Source organism: Carcharodon carcharias, chromosome 9, assembly GCF_017639515.1.
Source record: "Carcharodon carcharias isolate sCarCar2 chromosome 9, sCarCar2.pri, whole genome shotgun sequence".
In the NCBI taxonomy this organism is placed as follows: domain Eukaryota; kingdom Metazoa; phylum Chordata; class Chondrichthyes; order Lamniformes; family Lamnidae; genus Carcharodon; species Carcharodon carcharias.
In genome coordinates this window covers 92,150,310-92,173,821 of record NC_054475.1, presented here as the reverse complement: position 1 = coordinate 92,173,821, position 23,512 = coordinate 92,150,310, and the positions used below count along the sequence as shown (strand labels likewise).

Here is a 23,512-nt window from a genome sequence, read left to right as displayed (position 1 = left end):
TTGTGAAAAAATAACGTTGATTTTATATCCCTGGCAAGTTTCTTTTTGTCGCTCTGTTTTGTCACTTTTTTGTTCTTGTACCTCTCAGTTGCAAGGATCTGTACTTTTTTGTTGCATTTTTGTACATTGTTACTTTTATGTTGTCCCTTACCTCAGCTGTATTCTTTTTAAAAAGAGCTCTTGCCCCTTAGTATAAATATGTATTAAATATTTAATATGATGTAGAACAAGATCAGTTTATACCATTAAGTGGCAAATCATCTTTGTGTTATACACCCTTTAAGCATTCAGGTTTTTCTATACTGATAAAGTATGAAATGTTAGATTAGTGTTGGGGACTGCAATACTTCTCCAGTTTTGGAATCATGTCAACATAAGGATTTCTAATTTAGATGCACAAAGACAGCCTATTTTGCTTGTGTTTTAACTTAAGAACTTACTGAACTGTATTGGTATGAATTTTCCCATAGATGTCTCAGGAAACTATATAAATTAAAATAATACTTTAGTGATGTGTACCATGTCAAACTCCTGGTATGGTGAAACAAAAACAGAATTACCTGGAAAAACTCAGCAGGTCTGGCAGCATCGGTGGAGAAGAAAAGAGTTGACGTTTCGAGTCCTCATGACCCTTCGACAGAACTGTGCTTGCATTCACGTTTTTATGTTTGCTTAATTAGACATGGGCAATAAGTACTGACCTAGCCAGCGACGCCCACATCCCAAACAAATAAATAAAACAAACTTAGAAGAAATTGAGATGGAATTAATTCTAAATTCCTTCCCCAATTGGATAAGCAAATTCATTGTATTTTTAATTCTAATTTGGTAATAATTTTGACAGCCAACAGTTGCTCAAAAAAATATAAAGTCTTCTGCCATTAACTTTTTCACTTGACCACACCTAACCAAAAAAAATTTTAAAGATTTAAAATTGCAAAAATATCACCCTTAAAATTGTTCTTTTGGTGGAATTAGAAATTTCACTTCCCTGTCAAAAGCCCTGGTTTATAGTTCACATCAACCTACCACCAGCTCCCAGCCATCGGGCCACATACCCAACCCACATTTAAGTCATTCCCCAACACCATAATACCCCCTTCCCTCTCTCCCCAGGTTATCTGATCAGCATCTGGGTTTAAGGCTGGTATTTAGTGTGATTTGTGCTTGAGCATTTGTCAGCTGCGCACCCAACAGCCAAAAGAAATTCAGACAACTCTCCACAGCCTGTCCTCCAATACTACCAAATTTCAGATCATCTCGTCCCCCCAGACAATCCCTCCAAACCCAAAGGGAAAAACTTCTTTGTACAAAACTGTATACAAAGCACAAGACTCTCACTGCAATAAATTCAAAACTCCTGAAAATATTTTGACTTGCAAATAGAGCCAGTCATTTAGTATTTAAAAATGCTTGCACACAATTAGTCCAACAAGGGCAGTGTTGGGGAAAAAAAAATCACCAGAAGCTGTATCAATAAAAAAAACTCAAATGGTGTCCATCATTGTCTTTTATTCATCATCTAATATCTGACAGGTAAATGAATAAAAAGACAATATTCCTGGAAACTTTCATGGGATTAATTCATCAGCCTTTAAGAATTCCAATTTAATATGATTCTATCCAAACACCCAGTATACAAGCTCCATCCATGTACTTTATCATCCATTTTCTTTCAACAATCACATAAATGTTTAATCGTGACAGATAACACCAGTTGAAATAACTACAGCAAATTTAAAACTTGGAAAAACATTTTAATCCCAAGTAACATAATGGCATAAATGCTCAATTGTCTACAATGTCTACTTAGTTTTAAAGACTGGTTAATCTATGGCCAATATAAATACAACTCTCAGGGATGGAGATTTTAAACTTTATTTCTTGAAAAACATTTTATTTTCACATTCCTTGGTTACTTTCAACCAAAGTTCACCCCCTAGCTGAATGTGGGAAATCAGTTTATCATCTCTTTGGATCACTGCCTACATTGACAAATGAGAGGGTATATAACAGCAGGAAAAAAAAAGGCCTGTCAGCTGAGTTTTGATCTCATGGCAGAGCACTATTATGCCTCTTCAAACTACCGTCTCAATGCCTGACAACCTCAACCATATCAAAACTCAAAATCACCACCATAGTGGGTCAGAATGGTGTTCACAAGTATGATCGCTGCTGTATTGTAATTAATCAAGAAAGCTTACCTTTTTTGGCTGTGAATTCTATTTTCTAAATCTCATTAATTAACACACATATAATCCACAAAATATGCCCAAATTTACAGGTTTGATGTGGCAAAGATGTGTTTTCCCACATCTTATGTCTGTAGTAAAGGGTAAATTCCTTGGGATGATAGGGACGTAACAAGGGATGAAGTTAGATCTGTTGGATAACTTCACACCACAATGAACTTGGATTGAACCACTTTCCAGGTTTGGCAAAAGTGAAAAATGGCAAGAAGCACTGCTCTGTTTCTTCTTTCTGGGTCTGCTCTTCTTTAAGCGCTTAACTAGTCATTCCTTCATATGTATCCAAACCTCTTACTAAAAATCCTTATTAGAATTTATTTCCTCTGATGAAATTTGCATAACTATTTTTGTCTTGTATTAAGTTAGGATAGAGCAGTTTTAAAAAAGCATTGTTAAAACATTTCTGTGCTAGTTAAGTGTATGAAAATGTGATTATAAAGCAGTATGGTAATAAATAAGCTGTTTGTGTAGTTTAATTATTACATGAGCTAAAATTTGTTAAAATAATGGCATATCCTTTCAAAAAATTGCTCTAGTTTTCTTCCACTCCTGTCCTGAAGCAGTGACTATTAAGAGTTCTGTTATGTCAACAGCAGCTGGTATCATGCATCAAAGCCAGTCATCATTTTTGAGCCTAGAAAGTCAATGTTACCAAATCTTTCAGTAATGGGGAGCCTTAACTGAAACCACTTCACTGCAAGAGGCACTATGTAGTGGTTCAGGCACCTGAAACTCAAGAGCTTTTCTCATCCCTAGCAAAGGGACAGTGTAATCAGCTGCAGCACTCTAGATGTAACCTTCACTGAGAAAAGCTGAGCACTACGAACTAAACTTGGGACTTCTCTCATTCTACTCTATTCTATACAGTTCAGTACATCATGTGGTGCATTTTCCAGTGTGAAGCCCAAAGGTGCTTTTTTTTTCAGAATAAACAGAAACAAGTGAGGGTGTGGGTTATGTACAGATGAGGGTTGTTTCCACACACTGTAGTAATTAATCTTGGTTCAAGAGTTGAAAATCTATCCACTGCAGATAGCTGATCGCTTTCCAATACTCCAATGTGCCTGTGATCCCAGTGACTAGCAATCTCATTGTGCTGGAACTCCTCCTAATTGCCACATTCTCCAAGCACAAATCAGTGGTCCGACCGATTCTGTCCATACTCTATGATTATTGGCTTGCCCTTCAGATTGTAGCCATTCACCATGTTCAGTGCTTCCATTGCCATCTCCACACCTAAAAAAAAAAATATAATAACTAAAATTTAAGCCGAAATAACTCGCTCAGGATATTAGGGTATTGTAGTTCCACACCCAGCAGGAATAAAAAATTCCCCATATTAAAGTTTAATAATCCCATTCTTTGGATGCAGAATATTGGGAAGACAGGAACATATCCACGCATAAAGTCTGCAATGTTTGTTCCATGTCTAAGATCTGGTGCCTAAAAGCAATAGTGCATAAATATATACACGCAGAACAGTTAATATTGTTGTGGAGAAGTTAATACTCAGGAGCAGGTGTTCACGTTGTTCAAGCAAGCTGCAGGACATTCTTATACGTAGCTAACTTTGATTCACCAAACCCCACCCACCCACTCCACCATGCAATTTTCTATTTTCCTTTCTTGAAGAAGCTGACTCATTCAGGGTACAGTTCCACAGATATATTCATGTATGAGCTGAGACAGAGTGTTGGCAGGCTATTTGACCATAGAGAGAATCACAGCCAAACCTTGTCCAGGTCTCTATGTCAACACAGAATTTCTAGCAAGAGTCATTGAGTTACAGGAGCAATCTTAAATTTTCCACTCCCAGCCCAGGTGGTATCCAGATATCGGTCTTGGCACAGACCAGAAATTAAATTTGCATAGCTTAGCACTACATAGGAGAGTGCCTCTATGCATTCGACCGTGGGGGAAACTTTACATAAAAAGTATGTTGATAAACATACCTTCTATTATACATGTGCCATTTAGAAAATACACTGGCATCCTCTAGCATTTGAACCTCAATGCAAACAGGTGCCTGAACTATCAATGGCACTTCAAAATTTACACTTATAAGGACAGTTTTTCATCGAATGCAACTGACAGCAACCATGCAGTTCTGCTGTTAGCTGTACTTGAAAATATAAACAAGCTGATCTTCATTCAAACAACTGAGGAAAACAGAGTTGGGTTTATAATAGGTAGCCAATCCAATATCACCTGTTTTATATCCCCCATTAAGAATGAGAGTTCCAGCCAATCTGCTTTCATCCCCTAGAGATACTGCTGACTGAAATATAATGAAAACATATTCGCCCTATTACAATCAAATAAAATATGTAATAGACATTTTAGTGTTTATGTTTAATGAACAAAACACTGTAATAAACTCTTAGGAACTAGCTACCTAGTCATGTGGAAATACATACATGGGAAGGTGATGAATGCTTGTCCCTTCATTCGGCCTGTCAATAACCGGAAAAGGAGTTGAGGGCCATCTTTTTGTTGGAAAGAAACAAATAAGGAAAATAGATCCTCCAGCGTGGCTTTTGGATTCAGGTTTTTCAAGTACAGAACCTGAGAGGAAGTGGGAAAAGGGAAGAAATACAGCACTGTGAAGTAAATGTGCAATAGCAAAACTTGAATCACACAACAGCAGTGTATCACTTTATTGTCACATTTACAAGCGATCAGGCTGTATTTTGTTACAATCCCCACAGTGAACAGCCACAAAACTTTCCCAGTACATTAGAAATAAGAACAGTAGACTATTTGACCCCTCAAGCCTGCTCCGCCATTCAATAGGATCATGGCCGATAATCTTGTGTTTCGATTTCCATTTTCCCATCTAACCCTAATAACCTTTGATTCCCTTGCCTAACATGAATCTATCTACCTCTACCTTAAAAATATTCAATGACGCCGCCTTCACCGCCTTCTGAGGCAGAGTTCCAAAGTCGCACAACCCTCACAGGAATAAATTTCTCCTTATCTCTGTCCTAAAACGGTGACACCTAATTTTAAAACAGTGCCCCCTAGTTCTGGACTCACCCGCAAGAAGAAACATCCTTTCAACGTCCACCTTGTCAAGGCCGTTCAGGATCTTGTATACTTCAATCAAATCACCCCTCACTCTTCTAAACTCCAGTGGAAACAAGCCCAGTCTATCCAACCTTTCCTCATAAGGCAGCCCACTCATTCCAGGTATCAATTTAGTAAACCTCCTTTTAACAGCCTCCAATGCCTTAACATCCTTCCTTGAATAAGGAGACCAAAACACACAGTATTCAAGGTGCGGTCTTAACAATGCCCTGTATAACTGAAGCATAACATCCTTATTTTTATGTTCAATCCCTCTTGTAATAAAGGATAGCATTCCATTAGCCTTCTTAATTACTTGTTGTACCTGCATACTAACTTTTTGTGATCCATGTACCAGAACACCTAGATCCTTCTACAACTCAGAATTATGCAGCCGTTCTCCATTTAATACTTTTTTTTATTCTTCCCGTCAAAGTGAACAACTTCACATTTCCCACATTAAGTTCCATTTGCCAGATCTTTGCCCATTCACTCAATCTAACTATATCCATCTGCAACCTCATGTCCTCTTCACAACATACTTTCCTACCTATCTTTGTGTCATCTGCAAACTTAGCTACCATGTCTTCACTCCCCTCATCTAAGTCATTGATGTAAATTGTAAAAAGTTGAGGCCCCAGTAGACCCCTGTGGGACTCCACTTTTCACATCCTGCCAATCAGAAAAAGACCCATTTATACTCATTGGCTGGCTGAAAGCAATCTTCTATCCATGCTAATGTTACCCACTACACCATGTGCTTTTATTTTCTGTAATAATCTTTTATGTGGCACCTTATCAAATGCCTTCTAGAGATCCAAGTACAGTACATCTACAGGCTCCCCTTTATCCATTGGGAATGTTATTAAAATACTTTTCTCCAATTGAATTGGTGATTGATCCTTGGCATGTTCCAAATCAGAAAATATTAGCCAAAGCAGCAGTTGGGTTTGTTTAACTAACTGGTCAAGTGCCTATGGACTATGTAGGTAACAAAATGAAGGTCCTCACTTCTGAAAGATATTGAATGATCTTGTTGGAGTTATGTTTGTGGATCTTCACTGAGGTTTGAATCAAGCTTAGCTGCAAAAGTATGCTTTCATTATCCCAATCTCAGATAGGTATCTCTTCCTACCCCAAAGTACCATTTCAGTTTCCCACATCAATCAGCCCTGTGGCTTCTCTGATATTAGACATGTGTACTGTATTCCCACATCAATACAGTTTAATTCTAAGGCTAAGATGCTAAAGCTATATCATGTTCTGGTCAGGATGCATCTTGAATGATGTATTCAGTCCCTGTGGCTAAGCCATCAAGTGGTGCAGAAAAGGCCCTAAGGCTTATGCCTAGAATCACAAGATTGTAGCATGAGAAAGGTCAGAAAACGTGAACCCTTCAACTTTGAAAGGAGGCGATTAAGAGAGATTTATTACATCCATATACAGGATACTGAATGCAATAGAAAGGATTAATCCTTAGACCTTTGGAATCATTCAAGAGGCAGTTTGATGTCTTAATGAGGGAGCTGCAGGTTTATATGGCATGAGAAGCCATAGATGGTCAAATGGCCCCCTTTCCTCTTTGGATTTTGTCATCTCAATCTAAGTCAAAGGTGAGCTTACTGATTAGCTAAAACAAAATACATTGCTGATCACGTATGTATTTCAGCTACATATTAGTCTACAAATCTGACCTTATCTGAAGTATTCCATAGGTCCTTTATATGGTGATATATTTGTAAAAAAAAAGATACTTTTATACCTACCTACAGCCTGTAAAATGTACATTTGTTCCTGCCCCATTGCCTCAAAAAATACTTTAGTGCAGTAGCTTTTTAAAATGTGATAGGAATAGCTCACCTAACAGATGTTTTCCTCCTCTCCCATCCCAGCCTTGAAAATAGCAATCAAGAGCAAAGTCCATGATGTGACTGGTGAAACATTTTGGACACACGGGATCAGAATCACTGCATGGTGGAGAGTGGGACTCAAAGGCATGGATTTGAAATTGAGTTCACAGGTGAACGGCTAATCTGTACACCAACAAGCGTAGAATAGAAGACAAGATAGTTTTAATGACTGGGTGATGCCAAGCTTATTCGTTCATGGGAGGTGGGTATCATTGGCTAGGCTTACATTTATTGCCCATCCCTAATTGCCCTTGAGAAGGTGGTGGTGAGCAGCCTTCTTGAACCGCTGCAGTCCATGTGGTGTAGGTACATGCACAGTGCTGTTAGGAAGGGAGTTCCAGGATTTTGACCCATTGATATTGAAGGAACAGCAATACATTTCCAAGTCAGGGTGGTGAGTGGCTTAAAGGGGAACTTCCAGGTGGTAGTGTTCCCAACTATCTGCTGCCCTTGTCCTTCTAGATAGTAGCAGTCGTGGGTTTGGAAGGTGCTGTCTAAGAAGCCTTGGTGAGTTCCTGCAGTGCATCTTGTAGTTGGTACACACTGCTGCCACTGTGGGTCAGTGGTGGAGCGGGTGAATGTTTATGGATGGAGTGCCAATCAAGTAGGCTGCTTTGTCTTGGATGGTGTTGAGCTTCTTGGAAGTTGTTGGAGCTGCAGTCATCCAGACAAGTGAAGAGTATTCCATCACACTCCTGACTCGTGCCTTGTAGATGGTGGACAAGTTTTGTGGAGTCAGAAGATGAGAGTTACTTGCCGCAGGATTCTTAGTGTCTGACCTGCTCTTGCAGCCACAGTATTTATATGGCTAGTCAAGTTCAGTTTCTGGTCAATGGTAACCCCCAGGATGTTGATAGTGGGGGATTCAGCGAGGGTAATGTAATTGAATGTCAAAGGGGCAATGGTTAGATTCTCTCTTGTTAGCGATGGTCAGTGTCTGGCACTTGTGTGACACGAATGTTACTTGCCACTTGTCAGCCCAAGCCTGGGTATTGTCCAGGTCTTGCTGCATTTGGACATGGATTGCTTCAATATCTGAGGAGTCGTGAATGATGCTGAACATTGTTCAATCATCAGCGAACATTTCAAAACCCATTTTCTAAGAATACCCACAATTTTAAGTGAGATAAGTATGAGTCACAAGCCAGTTTTTAGTCAGTTTAAACCCACAGCATAACACTGACTGTAATTTAGTATAAGTTTGCATTGTCATTCAGGTGAGAAAGATGGCTTAAGGGCAAAGTTGAAAATATCACAATCATGCAATGGGAATGTTCTTCTGTAGTGAGGGTGAAAAGACTTGTTATTTGAAGATCTGAAGAATATTTATCCTGTATCTACCCATGACATACAAGACAGGGGAAAGCTTAAGTCTTATACTTGGTCCCTGAAATAAAAAGAACCATTGCCCAGCAACAACATTTATCTTGATAACATTTATTTTAAAAAGGGTAAATATCATTACAGATGGTTTCAGGTTTTTTTTTAAGTCACTGAATAGTGGTGTTGGTTATAGGAGGCTTTGAACAATACTACAGAACACCAATGTGACCTCCCTTAAGTTTGCACTTCATCATAGATGTTAAATTAGTGAAAATGTAGACATTTTAATTCCTCACAGAGGTTATATTCAACAAAAATACTTTTACAGCTAATGAATAATATTTAATCATACCCTGCTTGGTTGTCCAGGCTTATAATTTGAAAACCTGGGAATCATTCGGATTTCCTCCTGAGAAAGCTTGTTCTTCCAGATCTCTTCTTTGGGAACAGCTTCCACTTGCTGGGTAATTTTCTGAGGGCCATGAGTGCCAGTGCTGGGTAGGGTTTGGATTGCAACATTTACAGAAAGCCCTTTGGTGCTCTGATTTTCATATAGATCTGCAGCACAGACCTGACTTTGTGGTTGAATAAATAGGCCAGTCATTTCCTTAAAGGTATCTCCTTCACTTGTAACTGTGGAAGGTATTTCCATAGAAGGCCCCGTTATGGTTTTTGGAGTGTCTCCCATTCCAACTGGATCGTTTTTAAATTTTAGTAACATCATTTCTAATTGATTGATAGGGTCATTCTGGTCTTTTACGGACTTCTCATCTGAAGTGGAAACAAAACGAGTTACATTTATACATGTCATAACCCAGAAAAGCAGGATAAAATTATGTCGAAGAGGATACTTGGATCAGAACATTTTCCCATTCCATCTGCCACCACCCCATCCCCTGCCATTCCCTTGGCCAAGTCTGTCCTATGGCTGAGATAATGTAAGTCTGAACTGTTCCTAGACACCCAAATATCCAAGAGCTCCCCAAGGGAATATCAGCATATGACACTAGCCCAAGGATAATTCTTCCTCCCCTCAATGCAGCTGAAACCCAAAGGAAACCTGAGAATTGAACTACTGTGGTGCCACACATTGGCACAGCTTCCGACTAGAAATGAAATTCAATAAAACACAAGAAGTAGGTAAGTTTTCAATTCTTAGTACCACAGCTCATTTAGCACGTTGGTCGAGTGACTAAATAGCTTTTAATTACTCTGCTGCATTCAGGTGAAATTGACAGTGGCGATGGACTATGTTCATAAAGTCAAGTAAAATTATATTTAATTTGTGCATGTATGTTAACACATTGAGGTTAATACAAAGACCTTATAATGCATTGGCAAACATGCATAATTCATAAATATATTTTTCCACTTTTTAAGATTATGAATAGAGCCAAAATGATTGGATAAATTTAAAATAATAAAATAAAATTCAAAACATTAAAATAATTAGATGCTCAAAAGCATGATAATGTTAGAAACAATCTAAGTAAGTTTGTATTGTCAAAAACACTAGGGGAGATCAAAATCTAGTTGGATGCTAGGTGGAGTTGAGTCAGACCACAAAAATGGTGGTCTAAATTCCCTTAACGTTTTCTTATGGTACAGTCAAGACCACACCACTGAGCCAATGAAGTTTTAGCTTTAATATCAATTGCACACAAATGGGCAAGGAATCTAGAGAGAACAGTATTCAGTAGGAAGGCAAAATAATAGCAAGCTCGAAGATGGAGTGAGGGGAGAAATGGTTGAAGATGAGGAAATAGGCAGAAGATAACACTATCTGGCCTATTTAAGAGTAGCCAACTAGGCAGTTCCTCCCATACCATTTTGCAAGCTATTTTAGTTATTTGTTTCAATCCTCTACACCCCATTTCATTCCATAATCAGGAGTTTGGCCAGCCAATATGTTTCAATGTCTCTGCCCAAGCCATTCTAAAACCAGCAGCTGAGAGTTGCACCTGTGACTGACAATCCAATTTGCTTTCCCTCCTGCTGGAGACATGTCTCACCTATGTTCACATCCTCTGCTGAATGGCCTGAGATAAGGAGCATGCCATGAGGATGTTAAAAACAAGCAACCAAATGCTTTGAAGTCGCAGTGTGCTATGTTATAAGATGTAGGAGACAGGTTTATGCCCTCAATTCCCCAGATGGTGGCTTTCAAATCTCAGTGCTGCTGTCATGAAAGTAGAAACCAGGGAAGGAAAAAAATCAGAAGTCAGTCCTGCACACACCAGTGACCAGTTATGGAGTGACTTTGGCAGAGCACTTGGATCAGGTCTCTAGGCCGTGCTTGGAGCTGGGGCTGATGCATGATGGAGGAAATTTCAGGGAACAAAAACGGGGAGAAAACAGGAAAACTTACAAACAAAAAATACAATTAATCGACAGTGTTCAAACGATGACTGGCACAAGGTCATACAATACCATGTTCTGTGTCCACTACTCTGGAATTTGCCAGTTATTTGTCACAAATATTCTGCAAGGGTAGAACAATAATATTACAAAGCAGAATCACAGAAACATACAAATTCATAGAACAGGTCTTTGTAAGTATTTTTTTTTGATAAAGCATGGACAAAAAATCATTCATTTGACCACAAAACTGGCTAGAGTCAAAGAACAACATTGAATGACACAGCTTTCTGACCTCCAAATTGAAGCAAGGGCTTTGAGTTCTCGGTATAACTAAAGATAATAATGTCGGGTCCCTACTGCTCCAAATCCCTGCTCTAGTGTATTAAATACGAGTTAGCACATAAGATCTCCCACTGGGCAAATTCCACATCTCACCCATATCATTAAGAAGTCAGCCATTTCCTTCATTTCAAGGAAAAAAGAATTACAGACAAGTTGTACCCGGCTATTCTTACTCATCTCCCTGAGCAGAAGCTTTGGAACAGGTTGCTTCCTTTCTTTCTTATTCCAGGGAATGACTCAATATAAACAAAGAATGAGAAAACGTAGATGTAACAACAAAAATCTACACCTTGGTAATACAGAGCCTTCAAAAAGGTATATCGGTCAGTTCCCTGGAACATGGCATTTTCAATCTCCATCTCCCTCCTGTTCAGCTGTTTACTTCCTGCGAATCTCTGTGGCAATGACAGAAGTCGCTGTCGCTCCTCAATTTTCTCTTCAATGGCACGGAGTCTTTGTTGCACTGCTGCTGGATCTGCTCCAAGCCCTGAGAACTTTAAACACAAACTGAATTGGCTTTCAAAGTGTGGGGTCTGTCTCCAATCCTCTACTGCTCAGTGTCAGATTTCAGCTTTTATGCGGCAGTGAGGAATGAAAAAGATACCAGGCCACAAAGACCAGGATTAAAAAAAATTGTACTTATGCACTTTGTGATCTGTTTGATAGCAGATTAGCACTGTTGCACACACACTTATTCAAGAGTTGCACACAAAGAAATATTAAATATTTAATAAACTGATTACAACATGCCAGTGTTATTGTACCTGTGATGCTAATAATATGTGGCCTTACGTCAACAGCACCTACAACTCCCTCCCCTCAATGATTCAACCTGGAAGCAATTTTTGGTCTTCCCTGTCAAAAAATGCTTCATACTGAAGATCCCCGTTGTTCCTTCGTCTTTTTGAATTTACAACATCCAAAAGCTTATTACCTTTCATAACCCAGTCTCCAATTTACTGAGTAGATCTTTGTCATACTGATTGTGCCTTAATATTAATAGGGCAAATTTTAAGGGCTCATTACCCTTATGGGGTATACCCGTATGGTGAGTGACCCATACGTCAAAGCCAAAATCACATTAATATGAATCCCTTATAGTACTGAAATGCAGTTGTGCAGACAGTTTAATTTTTTAATGCTTTGCAGATGCTTCATATTTGGGTGTGATGCCTAATGTCCAACTTCCCACTTTCCTTTTTAAATTGACAGCATAAATTGTACTCTGAAAGTTTCATGACGTGTAGTTATCTTGCATCAGCTTCCAAACATGACCATGGCTAGGGAACACAGCACTCCCTTTGTCTTCCACTAGCATTTGCAGCAATTCAAGGGCCACACCATCTCCTTAATCAGCTGCAAACCTCCAACTTCCTCTCCCCTCCACACAATAAACTTGCAAACTGCAGTTTGCAATTTCCAGATTTAACTGAAATAATGCTGAACGTTCACAAATCCTTCCATGGCTTCATTAGAACATAAGAAATAGGAACAGGAGTGGACCATTCATCTCCTCGAGCCTGCTCTACCATTCAATAAGATCATGGCCGATCTTCTTGTGTTTCGATTTCCACTTTTCAATCTACCCCCAATGACCTTTGATTCCCTCGCATAACAAGAATCTATCTACCTCTGCCTTAAAAATATTCAATGAACCCCGCCTCCACCACCTTATGAGTCAAAGAATTCCAAAGTCGCACAACCCTCACTGGAAAAAATTTCTCCTCATCTCGAACCTAAAAGGGCGACCCCTAATTTTAAAACAGTGCCCCCTAGTTCTGGACTCACCCACTAAGAGGAAACATTCTTTCGACATCCACCTTGTCAAGGCCGTTCAGGATCTTGTATACTACAATCAAATCACCCCTCACTCTTCTAAACTCCTATGAAAACAAGCCCAATCCCTCTCATAATAAAGGATAGCATTCCATTAGCCTTCTTAATTTCTTGTAGTACATGCATACTAACTTTTTGTGATCCATGTACTAGAAAACCTAGATCCCGCTGCACCTCAGAAATATTTAGCCATTCTCCACTTAAGCAATACTCTTTTTTTGGTCTTCCTGCCAAAGGGAACAACTTCATATTTTCCCACATTAAACTCCATTTGCAAGATCTTTGCCCACACACTCGATCTATCTATATCCATCTGCAACCTCCTCATGTCCACTTAACATACTTTCCTACCTATCACTGTGTCATGTGCAAATTTAGCTACCATGTCTTTGCTCCCCTCATCTAAGTCTTTGATGTAAATCGTAAAAAATTGAGGCCCCAGCACAAATCCCTGTGGGACTCCACTCGTTACATCCTGCCAATCAGAAAAAGACCCATTTATGCATACTCTCTGCTTTCTACCAGCCAGCCAATCTTCTAACCATGCTAATAAGTTACTCCCTACACCATGCGCTTTTATTTTCCATAATAACCTTTGATGTAGTACTTTATCAAATGCCTTCTAGAAATCCAAGTACAGCACATCTACAGGCACCCTTTATCCATGTTACTCCTTCAAAAAGCTCCAGTACATTGGTTAAACATGATTTTCCTTTCACAAAACCATGCTGAGTATTCCCGATTGCCTTGAGCTCTTCTAAGTGCTCAGCTATAACCTCCTCAATAATCAATTCTAACTTCCCCATGATATACGTCAAGCTAATTGGCCTATAGTTTCCTGTTTTCAGAGATGCATTCATGTGATCTATATAATAATTTACTGGATAAATCTGTATTGTGCAACACTAGGAATACATAACAACACCGTGATGTAAAATTCCTGAGACTGCTATGTCCAAAATAGAATTAACCCTTTTGAACAGGCTACCCGCTTGGATACCAAAGTTGCATGTTGTTACTTAACCCTGTATGAGTTTGCCAAAACTCTCCAATCATACTTTACCTTAACCAGAGATTCTCTGTCTCTCCAGAGTTGTATTTCCCTGTCAGTAAGTCCAAGTTCTCTCAGGGCAGCAATCTCCCCTTCTCCATCCTGCAGAGTTTGAAACTGTGACAGACTCAACACTCCTGCTGCCTGCTCCCCAAATGGCTTGTATAAAGCACTCGGGGCAAAGCATTTCTTCTTAGCTATGCATCTGTCAAAAAGAGACACTTAAGTTAAGAAAAACAGCAATAAGTCAACATATCATAAAGCAACTTAAGAACTAATTAGTGATTAAGGAACTTCAGTTATAGGACAGACATTTCTAAAAATACCGTTTTTCTCATTGGAGGCCCAGTTCTCTCTCTTATGAGATAAATGTTGGTGGTCAACAAATAATGCTGAGCCTCATGAAGGTTGACCTGAGTTCGTACTTGTTACTGAGCTAGAAGCTGCTTCAACCAAGTCAAACCAATGTCAATACATTGTGAGATTCTGTATTTACAGATATGCAAATTAACTCAATTGAACCGAAAACATTGGCGAGATGCTCTAATCACCAAATGTCAACGCCTGTACTGGAAGTTGGTGTTTGAAACTTTCAGGCTATGATGACGTAACTCAGACTTTGCAAGCCAATACTCATGCAGCTTTATCAGAAGAAGTATGAAGTCATCTTATGATCATTCTCTTACACTGAATGTTTTTCAGCAACCTCAGGGTTGACATGGGTTTCTGTGCAAAGCTGGACAGCAAGATCCAAATCTGAAAGAACTGAGCTCAAGTGTCATACATGCTCTTTCTTTCAGAATGTATCTCCAGCAATATTAAGCAGCAAAAACTAGACATACAATAAGAAATGAGGGACAAAGACATTAGGGAGGTTTTGTTCAATGAAATTTTGAATAGACAATGAAGAAAATAATAAATGTTTTACATATCACAGATACTGTCATTCAGAATTATCTGATATAATGTTATGGGCAAGATTTAAAAATCATTAGAAATAAAAACAACAAAAGAAAACGAGCATCATTGGGAATCTGAAATAAAAACAGAAAATGCTAGAAATACACAGAAGATCCATCAGTATAAAGGGTTTCCACAAGAAACATTAACCTATCTTCTCTTCAGACGCTGACAGACCTGAATATTTCCAGGATTTTCTATTATTTCATAATTTTGAAAGTACTACTATGTATTAGAACAATGTACAAAATCATTAATAATTTCTTACTTCATGCAGAAGTTATTCTGTTAAAATGTTAGTATACTCACTCTTCAAGTGTCACTGTTTTGTCCAACTGGTGCTTCAAGAGGTTTTGTAACTGCCTCTCTCCTTCTGTTTCCAGCTCCTCTGGTTCAACATCCTCATCACCACAAACACGACTGCTAACCCTAAATGGTGATGAACAAAGAGAGGGGTATTACTCACATTACACCAGGATAAAATACTACAAGGTCACAAACTCGTATTTTGTAATTAGACATAGGCTCATAGCCACAGCAGCTAGTTCCTCATTTCTGCTATGTCATCAGAAGGATAAAATTAAAAGCCACATACATACTTCTGCTGATGAAAATTAACAAAGGTTTAATTATCTTCTTTGATTTATAACACACTATTTTCTGTTCCAAATATATTTTTATCTCATGAACAGCCAAGAGAAGCTAAATCTACTTCTACTTCAATTTGTAAGGCTGACATTAAACCGACTTGTGATATTTCTGCTCAACACCAGAAAGCAGGGATATTCTAATCATCCCAGTGTCTAAGAAAGATCCTTTGTATTTTGAGTTGAGGATCAAATATTATGTTCTGCCTCGAGTTAATACTGCTATAACATGAGTATCTTTGCACAGTCTGCTTTTGGGAAGATCACATAAGGGAAAAGAAATTTTAAAAAGCAGAAATTCGGAGGAAATAAGTTTAATAGGCACCATTGCTGCATAAAATTCTTTGATTTGAGAGTTTGCAAATACAAAGTTACACATACTTAGCAGATCCTTTTTTGCATGATTATAAACATGATGCAAGTAACTTTGTGTGCATCACTACCCAGCAAAAACATCAATGAAAAGAAAATAATTCATGACAGTTTTTCCTCTCAGTGAATAAGACCAACGACCATTAACCTGTATGGCCCTCAAAGCAGGCAGGTGAATGCTAACCTCCCAAATAATGAAGCAATTGTTTACATTGGATCTCCAATCATAAAAATGAAAACAAAAGCTAAAGGAGAAAATTTGAAGATAAGTATCAATGATTAAGCTTGCTCATAACAAGTTTCTTTGGTCTTATCAATAATTCTCAGTCCCTGCAGCATTCCTATAAACCATGAAACATTAAAACCAAAACAAAAACAGAATTACCTGGAAAAACTCAGCAGGTCTGGCAGCATCAGCAAAGAAGAAAAGAGTTGACGTTTCGAGTCCTCATGACCCTTCGACAGAACTTGAGTTCGAGTCCAAGAAAGAATTGAAATATAAGCTGGTTTAAGGTGTGTGGGGGGAGCGGAGAGAGAGAGAGAGAGAGAGAGAGAAGTGGAGGGGCGGTGTGGTTGTAGGGACAAACAAGCAGTGATAGAAGCAGATCATCAAAAGATGTCAACAACAATAAAACAAAAGAACACATAGGTGTTAAAGTTGGTGATATTATCTAAACGAATGTGCTAATTAAGAATGGATGGTAGGGCACTCAAGGTATAGCTCTAGTGGGGATGGGGAGAGCATAAAAGATTTTAAGATATTTAAAAATAATGGAAATAGGTGGGAAAAGAAAAATCTATATAATTTATTGGAGAAAAAAGGAAGGGGGAAACAGAAAGGGGGTGGGGATGGGGGAGAGAGCTCAAGACCTAAAGTTGTTGAATTCAATATTCAGTCCGGAAGGCTGTAAAGTGCCTAGTCGGAAGATGAGGTGTTGTTCCTCCAGTTTGCGTTGGGCTTCACCGGAACAATGCAGCAAGCCAAGGACAGACACGTGGGCAAGAGAGCAGGGTGGAGTGTTAAAATGGCAAGCGACAGGGAGGTTTGGGTCATTCTTGCAGACAGACCGCAGGTGTTCTGCAAAGCGGTCGCCCAGTTTACGTTTGGTCTCTCCAATGTAGAGGAGACCACATTAAACATTAAAACCATGTGGTAGTCGATGAGTAATTATCAACAGTACTGTCGTTATCTCCCTGTTTCCCAAGAGCAAACCTGTCATTACCAGAAGAGTAACAACCACTCATGGAATTAGAAAAAAATGTTTTACCAGATTGATCCTTCCCCATCAATCCAGCAGAACTAGTTTTTTTTCTAACTTTATTAGTAATTTGTCCCCATTTGCTTTTTCTTTTGGTGCACTGATTCATACAAGGATATAGCTCTACTGGCAACTAGTCTTTCAGCTATTCATCTTTTGCTCCTTCCAGAAGCAGACTGCACAAAGATGTTCATGTTATAAACTTCTTAAACTATATATGCAAGTTATTAAAACATACAGAACATTATAGCCTAGTCAATCCTGTCCTCACCAAGCATCCATGCAGGGATCACTAGAAATCAGGATTGGGAGCACTGGTTGATATTTCTCCTCCCTAGTCCGGAGGAACTCAGGCTTACTGAAACACTTCTATCACCATCTCAAGTTACATCTGTTAAGAGCCCAATTCAGAATCAAACCTGGGCTTTTAGTCTCTGTAAGACACAATGGGTGGAATTTTCCTCTCCTGCTAGCAGTGGGGATTGTGGCGGGTGGGGGAACTAAATTTGGCGTGATGGAAAAATTCAGTTTCCCACCAGTGGGAAATTAGTTTAGAATTTTGTTCTCTTGATTTTGATGGCGGGTTAAAGTTGGGTCAAGTTTCCCACTGGTCTATGTTGGGAACCACATCTGCATTCATTTGCATCTCATGAATGCTCATTAAAAGGCCAATTCACCAGAATTATATTCCCCCTTCAAATTAAGCACCCCACCATCGGATTGTTAGAACAGTCTGTTTCCCAGCTTTATCTAAGTGGAGTGCACCTGGCGAGCCTGACTTCACTAATGACCTCGAGGTTAGTAGACACTGCTTTCACCTACCTTTAAGAACATTGCTGCGAGATTTTGGATGCTTGTTTTACAAGCTGTGCCAAGGCTGGCAATGGGGACAATACTAGTGGGGAGGGGGAAGACAGAAGCAAGACTGGGACGGGGGGGGGGGGTGCATGGTGCAACATGGGAAGAAAGGGGGAAGACAAAGGCAGGACTGGGAGGCAGGGATGGTGGAACACAGGAGGGAATGGGGAAGATGGAGGTAGGATTGGAGAGGAGGTGATCGAGAAACAGAGTGGAATAGTGAAAGACCGTCCTGGAGCAAGAGTTATAAGACTGTTCAAGGAGGAGTCAGAGACTAAACGAGGCAGAGGCCACACTGTCAGGGACATACTGAACAGACTGTCCTGGGGCTATGCGGGCCATGTTAGAGGACCCTGCGAGTCTTGGTCCCAGTCTTGGTTGGGGCAAGGTCTCTCTGGAGAGGCACCTGCATCCTGAATGTGGGTAGCTGAAAAGTCATGGGGGGGTGCACTGGATGGTCTCATTGTGGGGTGTCCCGGAAAGTCAGAGTTGCATGTGGCCTTGAAGGCATGGGGTCAGGTCGACAAAACGATAACGGAAGAAGCACGAGTCATTTCCAACCCTAATGATGAGGACATCCTTGGAAGACACAGTAGCTTAGGGAGCATGTGGCTGCTGTGTAATGGGATAAGCACTCCAATAGCACTCGTCCTTAAGGTACTACGCATAGTGCAGTCCTTTCAACCATATGCGAAAAAGTCAGTGGCCATGGCAGCCTTCAAGAGGCAGAAATGCTAATGCACACATCAATGCAGTCATGCCAATGTGATAGAAGCTTAGCAAGGCGGCTCTAAGAGGAAAAACATCCATCGATGGTTATCACTCGACCGTCTGAAGAGGGAGCTACAACCAGACAGCACCATCTCTCCAAGCGCCATTATGATACTGAGCCCCAAGATGCCATCGGACATCAGGACACAGTGATCTGTCACACGACAGCATGGATGCAAACCTGCGAGTTATGTTAGCATTGTACTCACAGAGTAGGTCAGCAGGACCATTGTGTAATTATTGAGACTCATTACCCCCTGCATTCGGAAGCCTGACAAGTTTCCATCCTGCGTTGCCTTGGCATCTAGGAATGATGTGGCCCAATCAGTTTTGACACAGCAGTCAGTGATAACTTAGTCTTTTCATAGATACTGATGAGCACTCAGGAGATGTGCTGCAGCATCACTTTCATACCATTATAATCATCAACATTTTCCATCTTAAAGATCAATCCTTGCTATGAACCCTATGACACTGATTGCACAGTCACGTATTGAAATCCATATCGAATGGTATTTTGAGACTTCAGAAGGACTCCATCAACCAAAGCTAGGCAGCCATTCAGCAGCAAAGAAAGATACTCACTGGTAATTGGCTGGTTTCATCAGGATGAGCACACACCTCTGACATTCATGCCTGTCAAGTAGGGAGGCATGAAAGGTTATGGTGCTCAACGATGAATAATACTTTTATCAAAACATCACAGTCATAAAATAAAGACCATGGCCGTGCACATGGGTGAAATAAATACTTATAACATCCAGAAAGATCAGACTTCAGTGTGGCAGTATCAGGATAATCACTAACCTTCCGCGAACAAGTCTCATGTGGTCACATAACGTGAGCCTCAGATGCAAGAATTACATGTGCAATGTCCAGCCATCATTTTCATATTGGAAATGCCTTTGTTCATGTTGCCGATGTGTAACTAAAAGCAACTGACTGTGATGAGATTGAGTGAGACCTCGTGGAATTGAGGGACAAGATATGAGATAATTGGAGTAGGGGATGGTATTTGGTGTCCTTGAATGAATGCAGGGCATTGCATCATATTGGTGAGCCATTCAATACCTGAGACTTGGAGAGAGATAAAAGCGAAATATGTTTACAAAGTGAAAAGCAGATAGTGATTGAACACCCGTGCCACCATTGTTCATTCACACCTTTTAAAATTTTCCTTGCTCTACCGCAAGGTGCTGTCAAGGTGCAGCCCCAGCATACGCAGCAGAGGTGGAGGCAGCCTGCTGACTGTTATGCCCTGTTATTGAGATGACTTAGGCAGGCATCCTCAGGAGGCCTGAAGCCTGGAGTGCCCCACCCTGATCAAGGTCTCCTGCTCAGATCCAGATCCACCATCCTTGGCCTGACCTGCTGGGGTTAATGTGGTCAAAGCAGAGGGGATTTGAAGCAAGACACCCTTGCAGACTCCTGGGTGGATGCCACGGAATGTCTGGCTAATGCTCCTCCTCCCTTTGGGTGCCCAAGGGCCCCTCCCTCATTCCTTGAGGAAGATCAAGATGCCCCGTCCCCCTTTCGCCTAGCCATTGCTGGAACGCACCCATGGCTAGAGTGACAGAGTGCAGGTCCAAGCGCAAATCCAACAGAAACTGTGCATTCTGCTGGACCTGGGTCTCCAAGATGGCCACCACCCTTCCTCTGGAGACCTTGGCATGATGAAGCCACAAGATCAGACAAAACATGAATGGACTCCTCCATCCAGTCTGTTGATAGCCTCTGAAAGCCCTACTGCCTTTGCATCTCCAACATTTCTCTAAGGGCCAATTACAGAGGCTCTTCATCAGACTCGGATTTTGCAAGAACCTGGTCTCCAGCAGTCCTCCGAATGATAGAGACCTTGGCTGCCACTGCTTCCACCTGCTGTGGACCCGCGTCTGTGAGGTGATCACCAAATTGTGAACTCAAGCCTACTCTAGAACTAGTTCCCACTGAGGTGTGTATCTACACTTGTGAAGGGTGCAAGCAAACGCAGTGACGGTTCTTCAACAAATGGGATGTCTGCTTCCTCATCTGAGGTGACCTGGGGGCTGGGGCTGAGACATCTGGAGAACATCTTCTATCTTTTCTTGCTTGTGGTTGGAATAAATAAAAGAGATCATTAATGATTGACTAGGCAGGCTCCTACATGTTAGGTCACACAGTCATTGTCCCCGTGTGGCCAATGTATACTAGATGCACCCTCAATGGCTTGTTGCGGGGAAGCCAATCTCACCTTCCATGCAGGAATAATCTCTATCCTCTCCAGCCAGCCCTGCAGCCTGTTCCTTGTACAGGCAGTGTCCTCAACTCTGGGTCCCCCCTCCAGTCTTGGCTCTCTCCCTTTTGCTGTAGGAAATCTTGTCCTGCATAGACAGATGGATTGACTGTGAGCACTATGGATGAAAGAGCAGTTCAGAAGCATGCATGCTTGCTGTGTCAGCTGAGCCCTCTCCAGTAAACGATGAAGGTGCAGGATCTTACATGAGATGGTGATATTAAAGTGGCTAGTAGGCAATCAGTGATGTCCCATCTGCTGGTAATGTGCGACATCCCTGTGGGCTCTAACCCTTAGATTGCCTGATGCCCTTATCAGGGTGAGAGTGTGGAGTGAGGAGAAGGTTCACTTACCCTGGCTGAGTGGATCAGATGATTCATCCTTTCTCAGGGCTGCAGGGCGGTCCTTTTTTGTTGCCCAGAGTGCTGACCTCCCTGGCAACTTCCTCCCAGGCTAGTGTGGTCAGGTAAGGAGGCCTCCTGCTCCCATCCCGAGGAAAGAGCACCTCGCTCCTTACCTGGGCAACCTGGGATAGATTCTCCAGGGAAGCCTCGCTGAACTGTGGAGCCAAGGATTTAGGCTTTTTGAGTGCCATGCTCATACAGATGTGCAGCTCACACCTAACAAGCAGTGAATGAATGTGTGCTTGGGTGCTGTTTAAAAATGGTGCCAGGACCTTCGACCCCATGAGGTAATGGCACGACAGGCAAATCACTGACTGCTGTGTCACAACATTCAACAAGATCCACACTGATGCATAATTAATAAGCTGAAAAGCGGAAGATCCGTTGTGGAAATCTGCCCGGCTACCCATTGGGAATCACGCCGAGTTTCCCACTTGCCATTGCACCTAGTCTCTAAAATGGAAAATCCCACCACATAATGGGCTTACCCTCTAAATAAATGGAGGTCTATAGTAATTACACTTTATCTTTTTACTTTTAAAACAAAGACAATAACAACATTCTTTACACTTTCATTCATTAATGTGTGTTCTGTTCAAAGCTGGTCCTTGGTTCTTTATGAGCTGAATGCTTCATCCTGTGCAATTTTCTTGGCTGCTTTTGTTAGTGATGGTTTGCCATTGCCTTCCCCTCTCAGGGGCAAGGCGAGGAGGCAGGTTCTAAGCCTACCTCAGCCAGAACATGAATCAAACCCACATTGTTGCTGTTATTCTGAACCACATGCTAGCCAACTAGCCTCCTTTCTTTGCCAGACCTAAAATATTGGAACTGCATCAAAGAAAGCTCAAGCTGCATACTGCTGTACACCTGACAAACATGAACACAATAGATTCTCCACTATGATAAAAACAAAATACTGCAGATGCCAGAAATCTGAAACAACAAAAAATGCTAAAAATGACCCAGGTCATACAGACTTGAAATGTCAACTATTTTTCTCTCTCCACAGATACTATCACACCTGCTGAGTTTTTCCAGCATTTTCTAGTTTTGTTTCAGATTCCCAACTATATTCCTTTATCTTCATGTCCCGGTTGCAGGAGACTGTCAGGAACAACTATTTTGAGATGTCCAAACTGAAAAAGGATTTTATTCTTTTGAACAGAGCGACCAAGGTCAACTGGAAATAACAAAGTATTCTGATAAGAAAATTGTATTGAAAATTAAACTGAACAACTTAACACTAATTTTGGCTGGGAATAGGTGAGATTTAGTTTAATGTATATTATGCATACATATTATAAATGTACACTGATTACATATGGAGATACACGTACATCAGAAATCTTCCGAAGAAATAATGCCTTGGGGCCAGTTTTTTGAATTAAATACGTAGTTAGGTTCAAATTAAGTATAAGGTTTCATATGAGCAGCATGAGATGTTACTGCGAATAACGCTACAGCTTTCTGAAACAACAGTGTTTTGTTTTATTGCTGCTCCTTAACTACCCACAAGCCTCTCTTTAGGCAGCCATCTCCCTCTGTAGACTCTGTTCCAGGGAACAGCTTCCAGTGATTATAAATCTTCCTCAGGCCGGAGCAAAATTAATAACCTGCTTTGGTCCTGCGGAAACCCTGCCCCCATTACCGATCCGCCTGCGATGTATAAAATCCACTGACACTCTTCACCGCTCGATCTCCGTGACTTACCTGCGCATCTTCACTCTTCTCCTCCTCAGTCACACAATGGCAGCCGACTCCGCGAATACACCAGATTGCCGCAAGGTGCCCCTGGGAACTGTAGTTTTCTGGCACCTGCAAAAATCAC

General features: G+C 40.8%; 1 protein-coding gene across 2 annotated transcripts; it reads right to left on the bottom strand.

Annotated features, from left to right (window-relative positions):
• Positions 1-1,495: 1,495 nt before the first annotated feature.
• On the bottom strand, positions 1,496-23,488 carry rbm41 (RNA binding motif protein 41). 2 transcript variants are annotated; one of them, XM_041194865.1, is made up of 7 exons: positions 23,395-23,488; positions 15,411-15,530; positions 14,154-14,346; positions 11,544-11,748; positions 8,904-9,322; positions 4,667-4,814; positions 1,496-3,485 (listed from the first exon to the last, which is right to left on the bottom strand). In XM_041194865.1, exons 1-7 carry the CDS (start codon positions 23,400-23,402, stop codon positions 3,385-3,387), a joined length of 1,194 nt encoding a protein of 397 aa, XP_041050799.1. In that variant the 5' UTR covers positions 23,403-23,488; the 3' UTR covers positions 1,496-3,384. The 2 variants fall into 2 exon arrangements, with proteins under 2 accessions (XP_041050799.1, XP_041050800.1); XM_041194866.1 differs by lacking the exons at positions 1,496-3,485; positions 4,667-4,814 and adding an exon at positions 7,206-7,351.
• Between the last annotated feature and the right edge of the window lie 24 nt (positions 23,489-23,512).